General features: G+C 39.6%; 1 protein-coding gene across 4 annotated transcripts in view; it reads right to left on the bottom strand.

Moving 5' to 3' along the window:
- The window catches only part of HECTD4 (HECT domain E3 ubiquitin protein ligase 4), a 70,224-nt gene that overhangs the window by 11,110 nt on the left and 45,609 nt on the right, over positions 1-13,505 (bottom strand). For all 4 annotated transcript variants that reach the window (XM_038187298.2, XM_038187301.2, XM_038187299.2 and 1 more), the window contains exons 45-66: positions 12,887-12,990; positions 12,450-12,611; positions 12,179-12,327; positions 11,828-11,907; positions 11,538-11,701; positions 10,710-10,947; positions 10,278-10,414; positions 9,981-10,107; positions 9,223-9,360; positions 8,969-9,105; positions 8,645-8,805; positions 7,762-7,943; positions 6,160-6,365; positions 5,715-5,845; positions 5,282-5,487; positions 4,881-5,060; positions 3,298-4,601; positions 1,731-1,938; positions 1,215-1,438; positions 954-1,105; positions 660-766; positions 199-322 (exon numbers count right to left, since the gene is read on the bottom strand). In XM_038187298.2, coding sequence (XP_038043226.1) covers positions 199-322; positions 660-766; positions 954-1,105; positions 1,215-1,438; positions 1,731-1,938; positions 3,298-4,601; positions 4,881-5,060; positions 5,282-5,487; positions 5,715-5,845; positions 6,160-6,365; positions 7,762-7,943; positions 8,645-8,805; positions 8,969-9,105; positions 9,223-9,360; positions 9,981-10,107; positions 10,278-10,414; positions 10,710-10,947; positions 11,538-11,701; positions 11,828-11,907; positions 12,179-12,327; positions 12,450-12,611; positions 12,887-12,990 — 4,621 coding nt within the window. The remainder of the gene's footprint in view (positions 1-198; positions 323-659; positions 767-953; positions 1,106-1,214; positions 1,439-1,730; positions 1,939-3,297; positions 4,602-4,880; positions 5,061-5,281; positions 5,488-5,714; positions 5,846-6,159; positions 6,366-7,761; positions 7,944-8,644; positions 8,806-8,968; positions 9,106-9,222; positions 9,361-9,980; positions 10,108-10,277; positions 10,415-10,709; positions 10,948-11,537; positions 11,702-11,827; positions 11,908-12,178; positions 12,328-12,449; positions 12,612-12,886; positions 12,991-13,505) is intronic.

Below are 13,505 nucleotides of genomic sequence, written 5' to 3'. Positions count from 1 at the left end.
ATCACAGTGACTCTCTGAACGGACGTTTTAAGAATCTAACCAACAAGTTTCTCTACAGGTTTTCAGCCATGGATAGAAGTTTGCTTGTTACTAACACAGTGGTTAAAGCTACGAGGAATAGGAACACCTGGGATGAATTTGTTTAAAGCAAGCACAATTAATCAGCATCTCATTTACATAATGGTTTCCAAAACTTACCTTTCAAAGTGTAGATCATATCCACAGGACAGAATAGCTCTCCACACACTACGGATATCCTGTTTAGATCGGTCAACAACAAATCTGTGAAATCCATCCAGCGTCAAATACTTCTCCTCAGGAACTGAATGCAGAGATACAACCATCAGAGAGTTAATGACTTCCTATAGAGTCTACACACCACACGGGAAAATGATTGGTGTACAAGACGACTTCCTCCTGGTTTTACCCAGCCCACCATGCCTCACTTCTCAAGTAGTTCTAAACACTGTGCTACTCACAGGTCCAATCTAGCCTGGAATCTAAACTTAAAAAAAAAAACAAAACACTACTAAATTAGCCCAATTCAAAACAATTCACAACAAAGACAAACCAAATCATTACTTTAAGCATGCCAATCCAAAACGTATTTTCTTTTTAAGATATAACAGTGTAGGAAAGTTTTATAGGGCTACTACTACCTTCCTGTTTCTTTGTGGGAGACTTTTCAGGGTCCTTCTCTTCGGGTTTGCTCTTCTCAGGAGATTTTGGCTTTACAGTAGGCTTCTTCTCACTTAAAGCTGTTCGGCTAAGGGACAAAATTAATATTAGAATTAAAGTTTCCTTATGCCTGTTCAAAAAACCCAAACCATTGCTCAGTGTCTGTAAAAGACACATTTTCCTCTTACAATCAGTACAAGGAAATACAGAAGAAGGTCAAAAAGTCTAGATCCTGAGGAGAAATCAAAAATTGCCAGTAGGCTGAAGACACTAACCTGACACTATTGAGCACAGACTTCTCTTTTGTAGGCGGTTTTGTAACTGGGCGCTTGGTGCTCACAACTTTCACTGGATGCTGCTCTTTGCCTGCCTTGTTGTACTTGCTCTTGTCAAATTTCGGCTTGGGTACACCATATTTCCTTAAAATCTTCCAACACAAGAAAAATGAATAATTAACCAACACTTTGGAGTTACACAAAACAAAACAAAACAAAACAAAACAAAACAAACACTAAAAAGAGTTTTCAAAGCACTACCTGAGTAAGCTGGTCCTCTAGCACCTTCTTTGGAGGGCGGACATTTGTGAAAAACACATGAAGAAGGTTTCCAGGAGTTTGAGAATTTATCTGCTCTTTACTAAGATAGATGTCAGCAACCTTAATTGGTTTTGTTGGAGTTAGGCTCAGCATTTGCTCAGAATGGACGCAGCTCTTAAATATTTCTGTGAGGACTTCCCGAGCACCTGGGACCAGTTTCTCACCTAATACAAAAATGCAATAGAGTATAAAATACCGTGGCAACTCTTTGGAACAAGAGAAAACATTTTACATTCAGCTAGAATATTACATTACACACCAGCTGTTCTGAGAGAAAATCACTAAGAAAAATTCTACTAGCAGATCTGACCTCTCTGCACTTTAACACCCCATTTATAATAGAGAATTGAATGCTTTTACCTCTTTTGCCCAATACTGTAATTATTATGAGCAACCACATAGTCTGACCCCTGTATATCTGAGTGTGAGATATCTGCCTGTATGAAAAGCACATACCTTTTATTGACTTATCATTGAAATAGTCTTCTAGTGCTGGGCTCCCCTGTGTGTCAAATAAACTCTGATTTACTGTAGAAACAGTTAAAATCTCTTCAGTTGACATTTCCATCAGTTCATCTTCACCATCCAGACTTGACAAACCAATGAGGTCACTACTGTTAAACAGACTGGCTCGGATTTTCTCTATTTTAGCTCTTGACCTTATCTGTAAAAAAAATATCAAAATTAGTTAATTTGTTCTGTCAGAATTCCTGCTAACTGTCATTTATATTAATTTGGGTCTTAAACTTTCTCCCCTCCCCATGTAGATAATCACTATTGAATTTCTTTTACCCTTCTACATCAATCACTTGATAACAGAACTCACGACCTACATAGAAAATATCCTTTCTAAGACCACCTGGCCACACAGACCATCATGTTGTGATTAATCATGCACAGCTGAAATTGCTCTTCCTTGCTTCTTAGTCTGGAGACCGCCCTCAGAGATATCAGATAAGGAGCTGGAAGTTTCACATAGATAACCTGTTGTTATTTCCAACTCCGCTGTTTTTGCTTTGATTCTCCATTTGGAAAAATATTTATATTAGCACAGACCTTGAATTCTCAGCTACACAGAACTGGGAGCAGGAGCAATAATTTCCTTTGATTCTGAGGATAACCACCACACATTGTCAGAGCAGCTACAGACTTGGAGTATGTTTCAATGTGAATATGACAACTGACAACTTTCCATATGCACTTTATGGTTTATTTCAAATCTGGTGTCTTTACGTCAATTAATAGCTTAAAAATAGCAACTGAAGGTTCTCTCTTTGAATAAGCTGATTTTCTTCTAAAATGGAAACTGATATAATCCCAGACTACGCAAAAATGCCTCTCTCAGTTCACAAGCTATCAGAAATGGCAGTGCTTTGGTAAGCTGCTGAAAAATCTGCTGTATGCTGTTAGTGGAAGAGAAGAGTTCTTGTGCATAGCTGAAAACCTGCAGTGACCTGACATCAACGACAACCACCTACAATGTTTTTAAAAATTAATTTTGAATCACACATCAACAGAATTTATCACCTCTTCTAAAGTAACTTTGTGGAGGAATCTCTAGATGGTTTAAAATATGTGAAAATGTAGTCATTAAAGAATTGCCTTGTGGGTCAAACTTATCTCAAAATTTATCTCCTGCAGTGGCCAGTAGCAAATCTTTGAAGAAATCTATATGAAATTTATGTGAATGGTACACAAAAAACAGTGGAGAACTGTTACTAAGCCCTCCTGTCCAAGCTGAGAACTCCTAGTCTCCCTAGTCTCTCATGCACACTGATGTACCTGTATTCTGCACCTGTGCTGAGCTACATCGCACTAACAGTACCTTCCACTCCCCATCATTCAAGTCATGACCTCAGTTAAGCAGAAGAATTTTCAAGAAAGGAAACATATAACACACTTTTCTTAAAAGTCAGATCATGGTGTTATACATAAACCAAAATTATTACTACTTTTTGCTAAAGACAAACAAGAAAACCAACCCATGACCAAAGAAGTACCCCTTGTTATCAAAGACAATTACCTCCACTACAGCAAAACCTTTGATTGGCCGTGACAGAAGGGGCTGGTTGTCCAGAGATGTGACTGTGTACATCGATCCGACATCAGACACAGATGCTGTTTCCACATTGTCAAGCGGCTCCCCGAGACTGCCAAGGCTGCCAAGGCTCCCGGTACTGCAGTGTGAAAGATCCAAACTCTCCTGGCTGGAAACAACGTGTGGTTCTAGCAGTCCTGGTGGGATGGCCAGCTCCAGTCCTGCTTGAAACTGGTCAACTGAGATGTCGCTAACGGTCCGAGAAATTCCCTGCGAGCTGCAGAGGGAAGCCTGGCTTGTAGATGCTGAAGCACTAACACTCATAGCAGGCGTGACGCTGCTAGAGCTGCTGATATCCAAACTGTCAGCACTGCTGGAGACGGTTGGCTTTTCCAGTTCAGTTCTGCATTCTCCTCCTTCCGCTTTGTCCTTGATTTTTTTGGGGTCCTCTTCCTGCAAAGGGATGTAGATTTCATCCTTGAAGACTCCACCATGCGCGTTGCATGCCTTTCTGATCGCATTTCTCACAGTACTCTCCTCCAAGTGAGTTGGTATTCCAGAAATGACAAGCAAGCGGCTGTGAGCTGTGGGACCTACTAGTGCTTGACATGCATCTGCCACAGCATCGTTTGTCACACCCAGCCCTTGCGGGTCCTTTTTAGTTAGGTGTCTGAGAATTATAAGCAGAGTCAGTGCTCTATGAAACCATAACATATCCTCAGGCTTGCTTCCTCCTATACTGAGGATTGCAGCATCCGTTTCAGCTGCTCTGGATGAAGACCGTTTGCCTGAAGATGATGTTTTTTCCCGCTTCATTTTGACTTTTTTCCTCTTTGACAGCAAGCTTGGACTCTGTGGCGTCTGTCCTGGAGAAGATGACGATGAGGAGGAAGAGTCGCTAAGGTTTGGTGCACTTGTTGAAGACATCACATTAGCTGTTACACTCATATTGATGGGTAAGGTTACTTCTGCTACAGCAAGGCAGACTTCCATCAGAGCATGAAAGTAGGTAGAAAATCTTCCTTGGTCAGCCGCTCCAACACCAGAACCACCACATGCATTTCCAGACACCCAATTTTGTGTTTCTTCATCATATAACTTGTGAAGTTCTGACTGCAGGGCCATGAGCATCGCTAGACATGGATTTAGCTGAAGGGCAATAGAAGACGACAATCCTGCTGGATTTTTTTTCTGCTCCAGATTGTGAATTTTGCGAAGCAACTCAGCCAAGAGATGAAATATCAATTCCTTCACACATGCTGCCATGTCAGTTGTCCAGAGAAAGTTCCCTGTGTGCAGAAGGTAAAGCACTGGAGTCAGCACTGTTTCAGTGGGAGTAGCTTTAATGTTACTGCTACAACTCACATAATAAGAAAAGGTCACCCCAATGGATGTGTCAATAGTAAGAAAACCTGGATGGCTAATTAAAGAAGTACACAGAAACATAAAAATTCAATATAATAGAAGACATCAGAAACACTACTCTCATTTTTCTTTTCTCCCCTAAAGCCTCCAGCTGAATTAGCACATTATTGGTGTTCATTGCTAAGTAAATACTGCATTCTCACCTAAAAATTCCACTACTTGCAAGAGAACTGAAGCAGGAATAGTATCCAGTTCATCTTCTGATTTCCCATCTGCATCTTCCAATTTCCAAGTTAACAGCTGTTCAGTGAATGCCATTGCCAGGGGGAACTCAAGGGGAAGAGAATGCAGGACAAGCACAGCTCCAGGAGGAGGAGATACTCCTAAGCAAAAAGGTCAGTGAAAACACCATGACTACAGACATTGCAAAAGTAAAAGTAATACCATATCTGTTAAGATTATTTTTTGAAGCTAAATTTATGCTAAATGAGAATCTTCCTTACTAAGTAGTGGCAATATAGGAAGCTCCTACAGAAGCAATGATTATGTTTGCCTCAATTTTAAGAATACAGTTTAAAAGTTTTTAAAATATATTGATTTTTACCTAGTTTGATGTGGACCTTGTCCGTAGGGGTGATAACTGAAGGGTACTGATTAGTTGTTGGGGGAGGCGTCAGGCCTGTGTTGGTTGGAGAGGCATCTCGAGGATAACACACGGCTTCAATTAGGTTTAACTGGCCGTTCCTCTTCACTTTATGCCCAAGCCCATAGACGAGCACTCGAGCCCAAGGAGCTTTATACAGGGAAGAGCTAAGAAAAGATCAAGAACGCAGCTGGAATGTAAATAGCTACTAAAAATCCCAACTCAAACAAGATGAAACACTGCAATATTTATCCCACCTCCCAGAAAATGAGTCTCTGAGACTCAAGAGAAAAATCTGCAAAATGAGCACCTATGTACTCAGAGTTCACAGAGGCTCAGCAGCACGAGCAGCATTACTTTCATCTTGGCCACTCACAGCCCCACAATTACTTACTCTTTGCGGAATCCAGACTGGCTTTCCTTACAGGACACAATTACAAATGCAGCCCCAGGAAAATTAACATCCATATTGACTTTGGATTCGGAAATTGGGAATTCTTCAGCAGGAAACTGTTCTGGTGCAGTCTGTAAGGTAACAATTCATACTGAAAGCCCCCAAGCAGCAGCAGCAAACCACCCCCCTCTTCTTTTTCAAATAAAATATAGCACCACAAATAACGATGTAGGGTGCAGCCGCTTCATTTTAATATGATCCAGTGTATTGCTACTGCTTGTGTTTTCAGTGTGCCCAACATGGTCAGAATAGCAATATAATCCAGCCAGAGAAACAATTTAGCGTGACAGACAGTATTACAGAAGTTAGAATCACACATAAATGTTCCTACTAAGGCAGGCCTTGAAAACAACACTGCTCACAAAACATTACTAAATATTTTTACCTGCAAAAAAGAGCAGATCTGTTTCGTAAGGTCTAACAGGCTCTCCTCTCCTTGATGCAGTGTCCGAGTGATGGCTACAGTAAGCCACTCTCTGATGGCTTGTGAATTGCCCTGGTAGAAGAGGTCTGTGGCAGCACAGTTCTGGGAATGTATGCAGTGTTGCAGAGACTGGGCCAGAAGAATAGAACTTGAACTGATTGTTCCATCTGTAATAACAAGTAGAATATGACAAATTTGGAGATCACCTCAAAAAGTTTATGTAGCTCGCAAAACAGACAGTGGAAAGAAGCTTTTAAAGAATATAACAAGCTGCTAACTTTCACTCCTGAGCAAGTTCAAACCTCCTCCTGAAGGTCAGCAGGAGAATAGATCCTTCAAAGACCAAACCTGCTCCCTGATGCCATTGCTTCCAGATGGGATAGCCCTCTAAATGCCAGCTGTATTCTTCACCTGCCTTAAACCAGCCCTTAGGGAGGCCTGTCAGACACACACTGAGCTGTACGGGTTAACAGCTGACTCATTCTGTCCCATATACAAAAGCAGGCACATTTCCATTAACTGCATAAGTACAGCAAGGACAAATGATCAGAAGTGCTTTCTTCCCCACTTGTGCTAGATGAGGTGAAAGCAGCTTTATCTGTCCTCAGGCTTTCCCCGCATACAGAGAGGACTGCTGTTGGGTGGCCCCAAGTGGGCCTCAAGCCAACATCCCACCGTTGTTCTGGAGTTAATGGGTGAAGCTGAAGAAAGTCAAAGCACAAAGGACAGGGCAATTCATGAAAACTCCAGTTTGGAAACTGTATTAGCAAGATGTAGATTAAAACTATTTTTTAAACCATGGGGAAAAAAAAAAAAAAGCTTGAAAAGTTATTCTCCAAGCCATGCAAAGTAATGCTGTTCTCTGCAAGAGGATCTTTTACAATGCAGCATCTGTTAGAAGTAGCCAAGTTTCAAAGACATTGGAGGAGGGAACGGCACTCGTTCAATGGTAATTATTTACTTTCAATTATTAATAGCCTATTATTTAGCAATTCATACTTCCTCCTTATGCCCCAGCCATGTTACACACATCTCTTTGCATGCAGAATAGCTTTGTCACGATAATTGCCTTTATTAACACTCACTTGAATTAGCCCAAGATCCTTTTCCATGATTCAGCACATATATTTTCTAATGAGATCTGTGATTCCAGTAGGAAAAGGACAAACCACTTTGTAAAATGAAGAAGAGTTGAATTTTGAAAACTGTGAGACCCAACTGGCATTTAGTTTCCTTACAGGTATCCCTATGGGTACTTTCCTCACCCCCACCCCACCCTACTTCCTAAACAGAAGGCCACTGATGACAATGGGACAGAAGCACACTGAACGGAATCTTATGAGGGTCTCTGAACTTTGAGTACTTATAAATTAGATCACGAGCAAAAATTTTACTTTAATACCGTATCACTAAGGTAATTCCATCAGGAGTCCATTGAGACATCTATTCAAATGCTATCATTAATAGCTAATTAGTAAGTGCCAAACTTTAGTGTTTTTTTTTTTTTGGCCCCAGAAAACTATCATATCAAAAAACTGCTGTGATAAAAAGATCAGTGCTTACCAGGAAGAGGTGGTGCAAGAAGTTGGTTGGATAGCAACTGCAGGTGCTCCAGAGTGATATCACGAATAGCAGGAATATGAAACAGACGAGTAAACATATGTGGAGATTTGGGGGCAAAAATGTTGAGAAGAGCCATGCGGCAGTAGAGCTTGGCCAGCGCAGCTTCACTTCGCAGAAGTTCTCTAGAAAACACAAATATCAAAATATTTGATTGTTTCACCACTCTTAAAATATAAGCCGTATCCAGCAAACTGCCTTTGTATCCAAATATATATACTTGATTTATTCTGCCTTAAATGGTTGAAGTAGACCCAAATCTTTCTTACTTATACAGCCTAATTATTTTATTCAAATGCCTTAATTGGATACAGCAACTCTCCACAAAATCAGCAGAGAGTTCTTGAGCCTTCAGATAGCAACTGAATGATTGTACAAGAAGTGCAGGCTTCAGAAAAAATACCTGTTAGACAGGAATACATAAAAATGCTTTCATGTGGTGAAGTATCACTTTGCATTAAACAAAATATGCCATTTTCTATACTATTGCTCTCAGACTCAGTCTTCCTGCAAATTCAAGCCCCAGGAGACTGCTCAGTTTGTGTAAAAACAGCTTCATGTCACTGATGACAAAAATCAAGGTCCTTTACTGTTTCACGTCTTTAAAATCTTTGGGAGAAAAATACTCATAAAACCTATTCTGGGAAGAAAAAAATCCCATCTGTACACAAGTCAGACAACATGCTTTGAGTTTGAAGTAATTTTTCCTATCAAAGATTCGGAAGCTTACTATTGCTCAAAGCAAGGCTGCAGTAGATACTTGTATTATCTGGTACAGAATTTCATATAATGCAAATGCCTTCTTAATTTATTTTTTCCTTTTTACCTGTGAATTTGGATATTGGTATTATCCAGGGTAACCAATCCATTTGTTGCAGTCCTCCTATAACCAGCAGGTGGCCTTTCTAACATGTCAATAGGATACCAGTATCTAACCAGAACTCCTTCACTTCTGAGGTATGTCTCTACTTGTACCAATTCATTGACCTGGAACACCAAAAATAGCACTGTCAAACACAGCAATGATATTTTGTTCTCCAAAAAACAGCACCAAATCAACATTGTAAGCAGTTCAGTATAACTAATCATATTTACTCATAGATCTGTGATGCTGACCTTTCAAGTGCCTTCCCAACCTATATTTACTCACTGAATCAACATCCAGAACAACGCCATGAAGACCAAATGTCTTCAGCATCCCACGAATAGCAAACTTGGGTAAAGCTGTTCCAACAGCACTGCTGGTGACATTGTTACTGTCAGGAGAGCGAGTCACTACTGTGAGACCTGGACAGAAAAGAACACAACGAAGGCTCAGCACTTGCCTCAGGCAAACAATTTGTACAGCAGATCCCTAGTACCAGAGACCTTTAGCATTTTAAGACACTTTTTTGCTGACCTTACCTTTTCGTACTTTATCAATTGTAAACTTGTTTGCTTCATCTTTGATATCCTCAATGGTAGGAAGGTAGAGGTCTCTTGGGATGCCACCATTTTCCTCATAGAGAAATTCTACAGTTTGTCGTGCTATATCAACCATTCCTGGTAGACAGAAGGAAGTGCTCGTTATTTTCCCCATCCACTTGGGGTAAGTGCTCCTGATGGACTAAGAATTCTTGTTGTCATTAACACCATAGGCAGCTGAGGTACTTAATTACTTAAATATTCTTTCAGTCAGGCTGATAGACAAGAGAGTGGAGCTTTCCTGATAGAGACTCATACGCTCTGCACCAGTGCTCAGAATTCTCACTTTGCTTTTACTGTGACTTTCTCAAAAATCAGCCATCTTGCCAGAACTGTATTCACTTACAAACCCCTCCTTAAAGTTTCACAAAAGACTGGCATTGATGTAGCCATAAACAGAAAATGCATGTAGATAATCTCTTCCCAAATTATCATTCCAAAGTATTTCTGCATTCACATATAATTTCACAACAAATTTTTCCACAATTTCTAAAAACATTTTTCCTATTTAAAGGTTAACTCAATTGAAAGAGTTAAGTAAGGAAAAAATGATGATCTCAAAACAAATTCTGAACACTTTTCAAAAACAGTAAGTGAAGACATTTATTTTCCAGCCTCAAATACAGTAAGACGTACAAAACAGATGTTATCTTGCACATCACATGGAACTATAAGCACAGGAAGAAACTTAGCCATACCTAACTGCAAAGCTCCTTTAATCTGATCCAACCCAGACTTCCTCTCAGCCTCATTACGGAATCTTCTTCTAATTGTAGGGAAAACTTTAGTTTCCCAGGCTTTAACCAACAGGGCATAGTGATCCTCCTATAAAGACGGAAGTTATTTAGTATACTAAAAGGAGAAAAGTTATTAACAACTCTATCTTCCTAAAGGAAGCAGGGTAAACACTTGTGTAGCAAAACTTAAAAATCTGAATTACAAGATCCATATTCAGACTACAAGTTAGAGCAGGCAGGTCCTGCCACATTGCTTACCCTGGGAATATCATCATCGTCATCATCATCACTTTCATCATCTGCAATAGGAGGGGGATGAGGATCAGGCCCTGATGTGATGAAGTTCTCGTAGCTTAGTTCCATTTTATAGTGGCAAGATGTGTCACTGTCATATTCTGTAAAGTACACATGGAAATCATCAGACTATAGCAAACCAGAAGGCACGTAAAAGTATTCAATGAGATTTTTGAAATGTATTGCATCCATATAAAGGAAAGATGTAGTAACTTTTTTTTTTTTTTTAATTGCTGTCTTAAATTAAATAAGCATGTATTTTCCAATATTTATTGTGCTGCTTTACCTGAATAGGCAGTACCTAAGAAATGCAGTCAGGATGTGCTTAAATCCTATTTAATCAATTGTAATTTTTTCTCTAACATTTAAAAAAAAAAAAATTAATCATCACTTTACGTTGTTGAGCTGTTGCAACAGCAGCAATTCTACAGGGAGGTCCATGGGTCCCAGGATCAGAAGCTATACTGGTGCCAGCATCATTATCGCTATCAGAAGCCATGGCAAAAGGCAATGCTTCAAAGTTGGCGCTTATCTCTTCAGCTAGGTCAATACACAGATCAGCAGCATTCCTGTGAGCTTGTCCTTCAGCATAGGCAAATTGGCGAGATCCAAAGTTAGCACGGACTTTCGTGTTCTGGAACAAGATGCAGGTAAAGAATTAAAATTACCTGTGGGTTGTTTTGGTCCTTCTCTTTGCTCTTTAAGAACTCAGCCAAAAGGATAAGCTGATCACACCTCCATAACACATTTTTCCCAGCATTGCTAGCTATAAACTGGATGCAGCAGGGAGGGCATTAAGCTGCCAACTTTGAACCTTCTCTTTTATCTAGCTTCCTGATACAGCATATTTCATGGCAAGGTCACTGCTGGGAAGGAATAATAATAGGAAGGCTACTAGCACAAAATAGTGCAGTCTCATCAAGCCAGCTGCATGGTTAGTGTCCTCAAGGGCAAAAAGTTCCAAAACAAATACTGGGAAGGGAATGAGAACTCAGCCTAACTCAGGAAAGGTAAAAACTATCACTCTACTATTTTATAGATGGAAATACAACAGAGGAAGTATTGAGCCTGCTTTACCTAATGCTTGTGGAAGGGTTATTATATATTCAGCACTATGTATTGGGCTAGTTTTATCTCAACCTCTTTAGTGAGGATGTATCGATGCATCAAAATAGATATTGAGATGTTTATATATCAACCAATATATTTATGTTCAAAACTTACCTTTTTCTGAATGTGCACAACCGGCCACATGCCACCTGAGACATCTTCTAGGTATGGCCCAAGTCGCTGCCCACAATACGTAAAATAAACTCTGCCTTTAGCTGGCTGTCCTGGAGGGGGTGGAGTTCCTTCTGTTCTTTCCCACCCAATTCCAGCCACATCACCTATCAAAATATATAATCACCAAAAGAACAGCATGGATTTATTTGTTTTCTCATCCTGTTTCTCTTACGTTTAGGAGATTTTTTTTTGATATACCAGTTAAGTAAATTAGCTGTACTCTTACATACCAGGAGAAAGAGTCACATCCAATCTAACACTCTTCCACTGTAGCAAGCTGGACCCATTGTAATGCACTGCTCGCCCGTTGCTAAAAATTAATACAAAAAGATTATTATTAGAAAGAGCACTGAAACAAATATGGATTACAACTTGAGAGCAGTTGAAGTCTACATGCCTACAATACTGACAAGAGACAATTCAACATTTGTTATTTTGAAAAATAAATATTCTAGTTAATCACTTTAGTATTTCATTTAAATTGTACATGTTGCTTATCACAATGTGCTTATGATATTCTCTCTAAGGAGCATATGAATTTACTGAGCAAAACTGATTGTTGATGTACATCTCTAACATACTTATGAAAAAGACAGGTGCCCACTGGATTTGTCCAAGCCCCATCCCGTTTCTCTGCTTCTGTAGCAAATCCAAATGAAACTATTGGACCAGTGTCATCATCTGTATCTCCATAGGAAACTATTTCAATTTCCCAGTAGAATGATGGTGCCTAGAAATAATAGAAAAACATTAATTGCAAGACACAGGTAAAATAGAAAAATTTCTGTCTGTCTTATCATGCACAAATGAATATTAAGTAAACCAAGCTTTTGTATGGTTGTGAATTCTTACCTGTACTGGAACTGGTGAAGTGGCATAAATAAATGTGCCCCGAGGAAGTCCCCCACCAGCACTAGGATCAGCCAAAAATGTCACAGCTGTGAGATGTGACGAAAACATGCACGCTCGTACAGGGGGAAACACTCTTGATGGGCTCCAAGTGATTTCTTTGGGCTGTAAACGAGAACAGAACATTTGACTCTAATTACACTTGAAGTCATCTTGCAAAATCCGATGATACACTATTTTATGAAATTCACATTTAAGACAGCACATGCAACTACCAAAACTACAACCACAAAAAATCACGTCCCATTACACAAATTCATATTAAAATATTCAAATAAAATCCAACCGCTTTGTCTCCAACACCACAAGCAGACCCTCTGCACTCAGTGGCTGACTTCATTTGCAAGGGACAGAATACTCATCACTGCTTCTGTGCTCACCTGTCTTCTGTCTGCTTGGAGTGGAGGAGGTGGAGGTCGAGCACAGTCACGATACAACATTCTTAACCGTTCACACTGCATTTCTACAACAACGAGCCTCTCCCCTGTAAACAACAAACCAAATCAAGTCATGAGGTTCCAAGCAAAACTAGTAACTTCAAGTCCAACAATTCCACATTTATAACTGTAATAGAAACAAATATGTCATTTACATTTTAATCTCTCACCTAATTAACAAAATCAATGACAAAATCCAATCTTATACAAGCAATGGTTTTCCTCTTGTTTAATTTCTATTTGGTAAGTAAATACATTATTATGTGAGATCTTATAGAAATCAATGATATTTTCAAAGAATAAAGAGTAGCTTAAAATAGAGGCAAGAGCAGTAAAGAGACTTCAGAAGCATAGTACTAAAGAGCTAGTCCCAAGACTCGCATCTGCTGTGACAACAGCATAATCGTATTCTGGCCTGAATTTTATGCCTAATGTTGAAATGATTTAGCCTGATTATTAGCTACCCTTGTATTACTATTACAACAGACCTACCACTGACAAGACAGCTGTCCTGTACTAGCTATCATAAACTAAGTAGCTGGAGGACAAAACATGGAAGTGA

This window comes from Anas platyrhynchos, chromosome 16 (genome assembly GCF_047663525.1).
Source record: "Anas platyrhynchos isolate ZD024472 breed Pekin duck chromosome 16, IASCAAS_PekinDuck_T2T, whole genome shotgun sequence".
Lineage (NCBI taxonomy): Eukaryota > Metazoa > Chordata > Aves > Anseriformes > Anatidae > Anas > Anas platyrhynchos.
The sequence above is the reverse complement of the archived record's forward strand: the minus strand, read 5'-3'. Positions and strand labels throughout refer to the sequence as shown.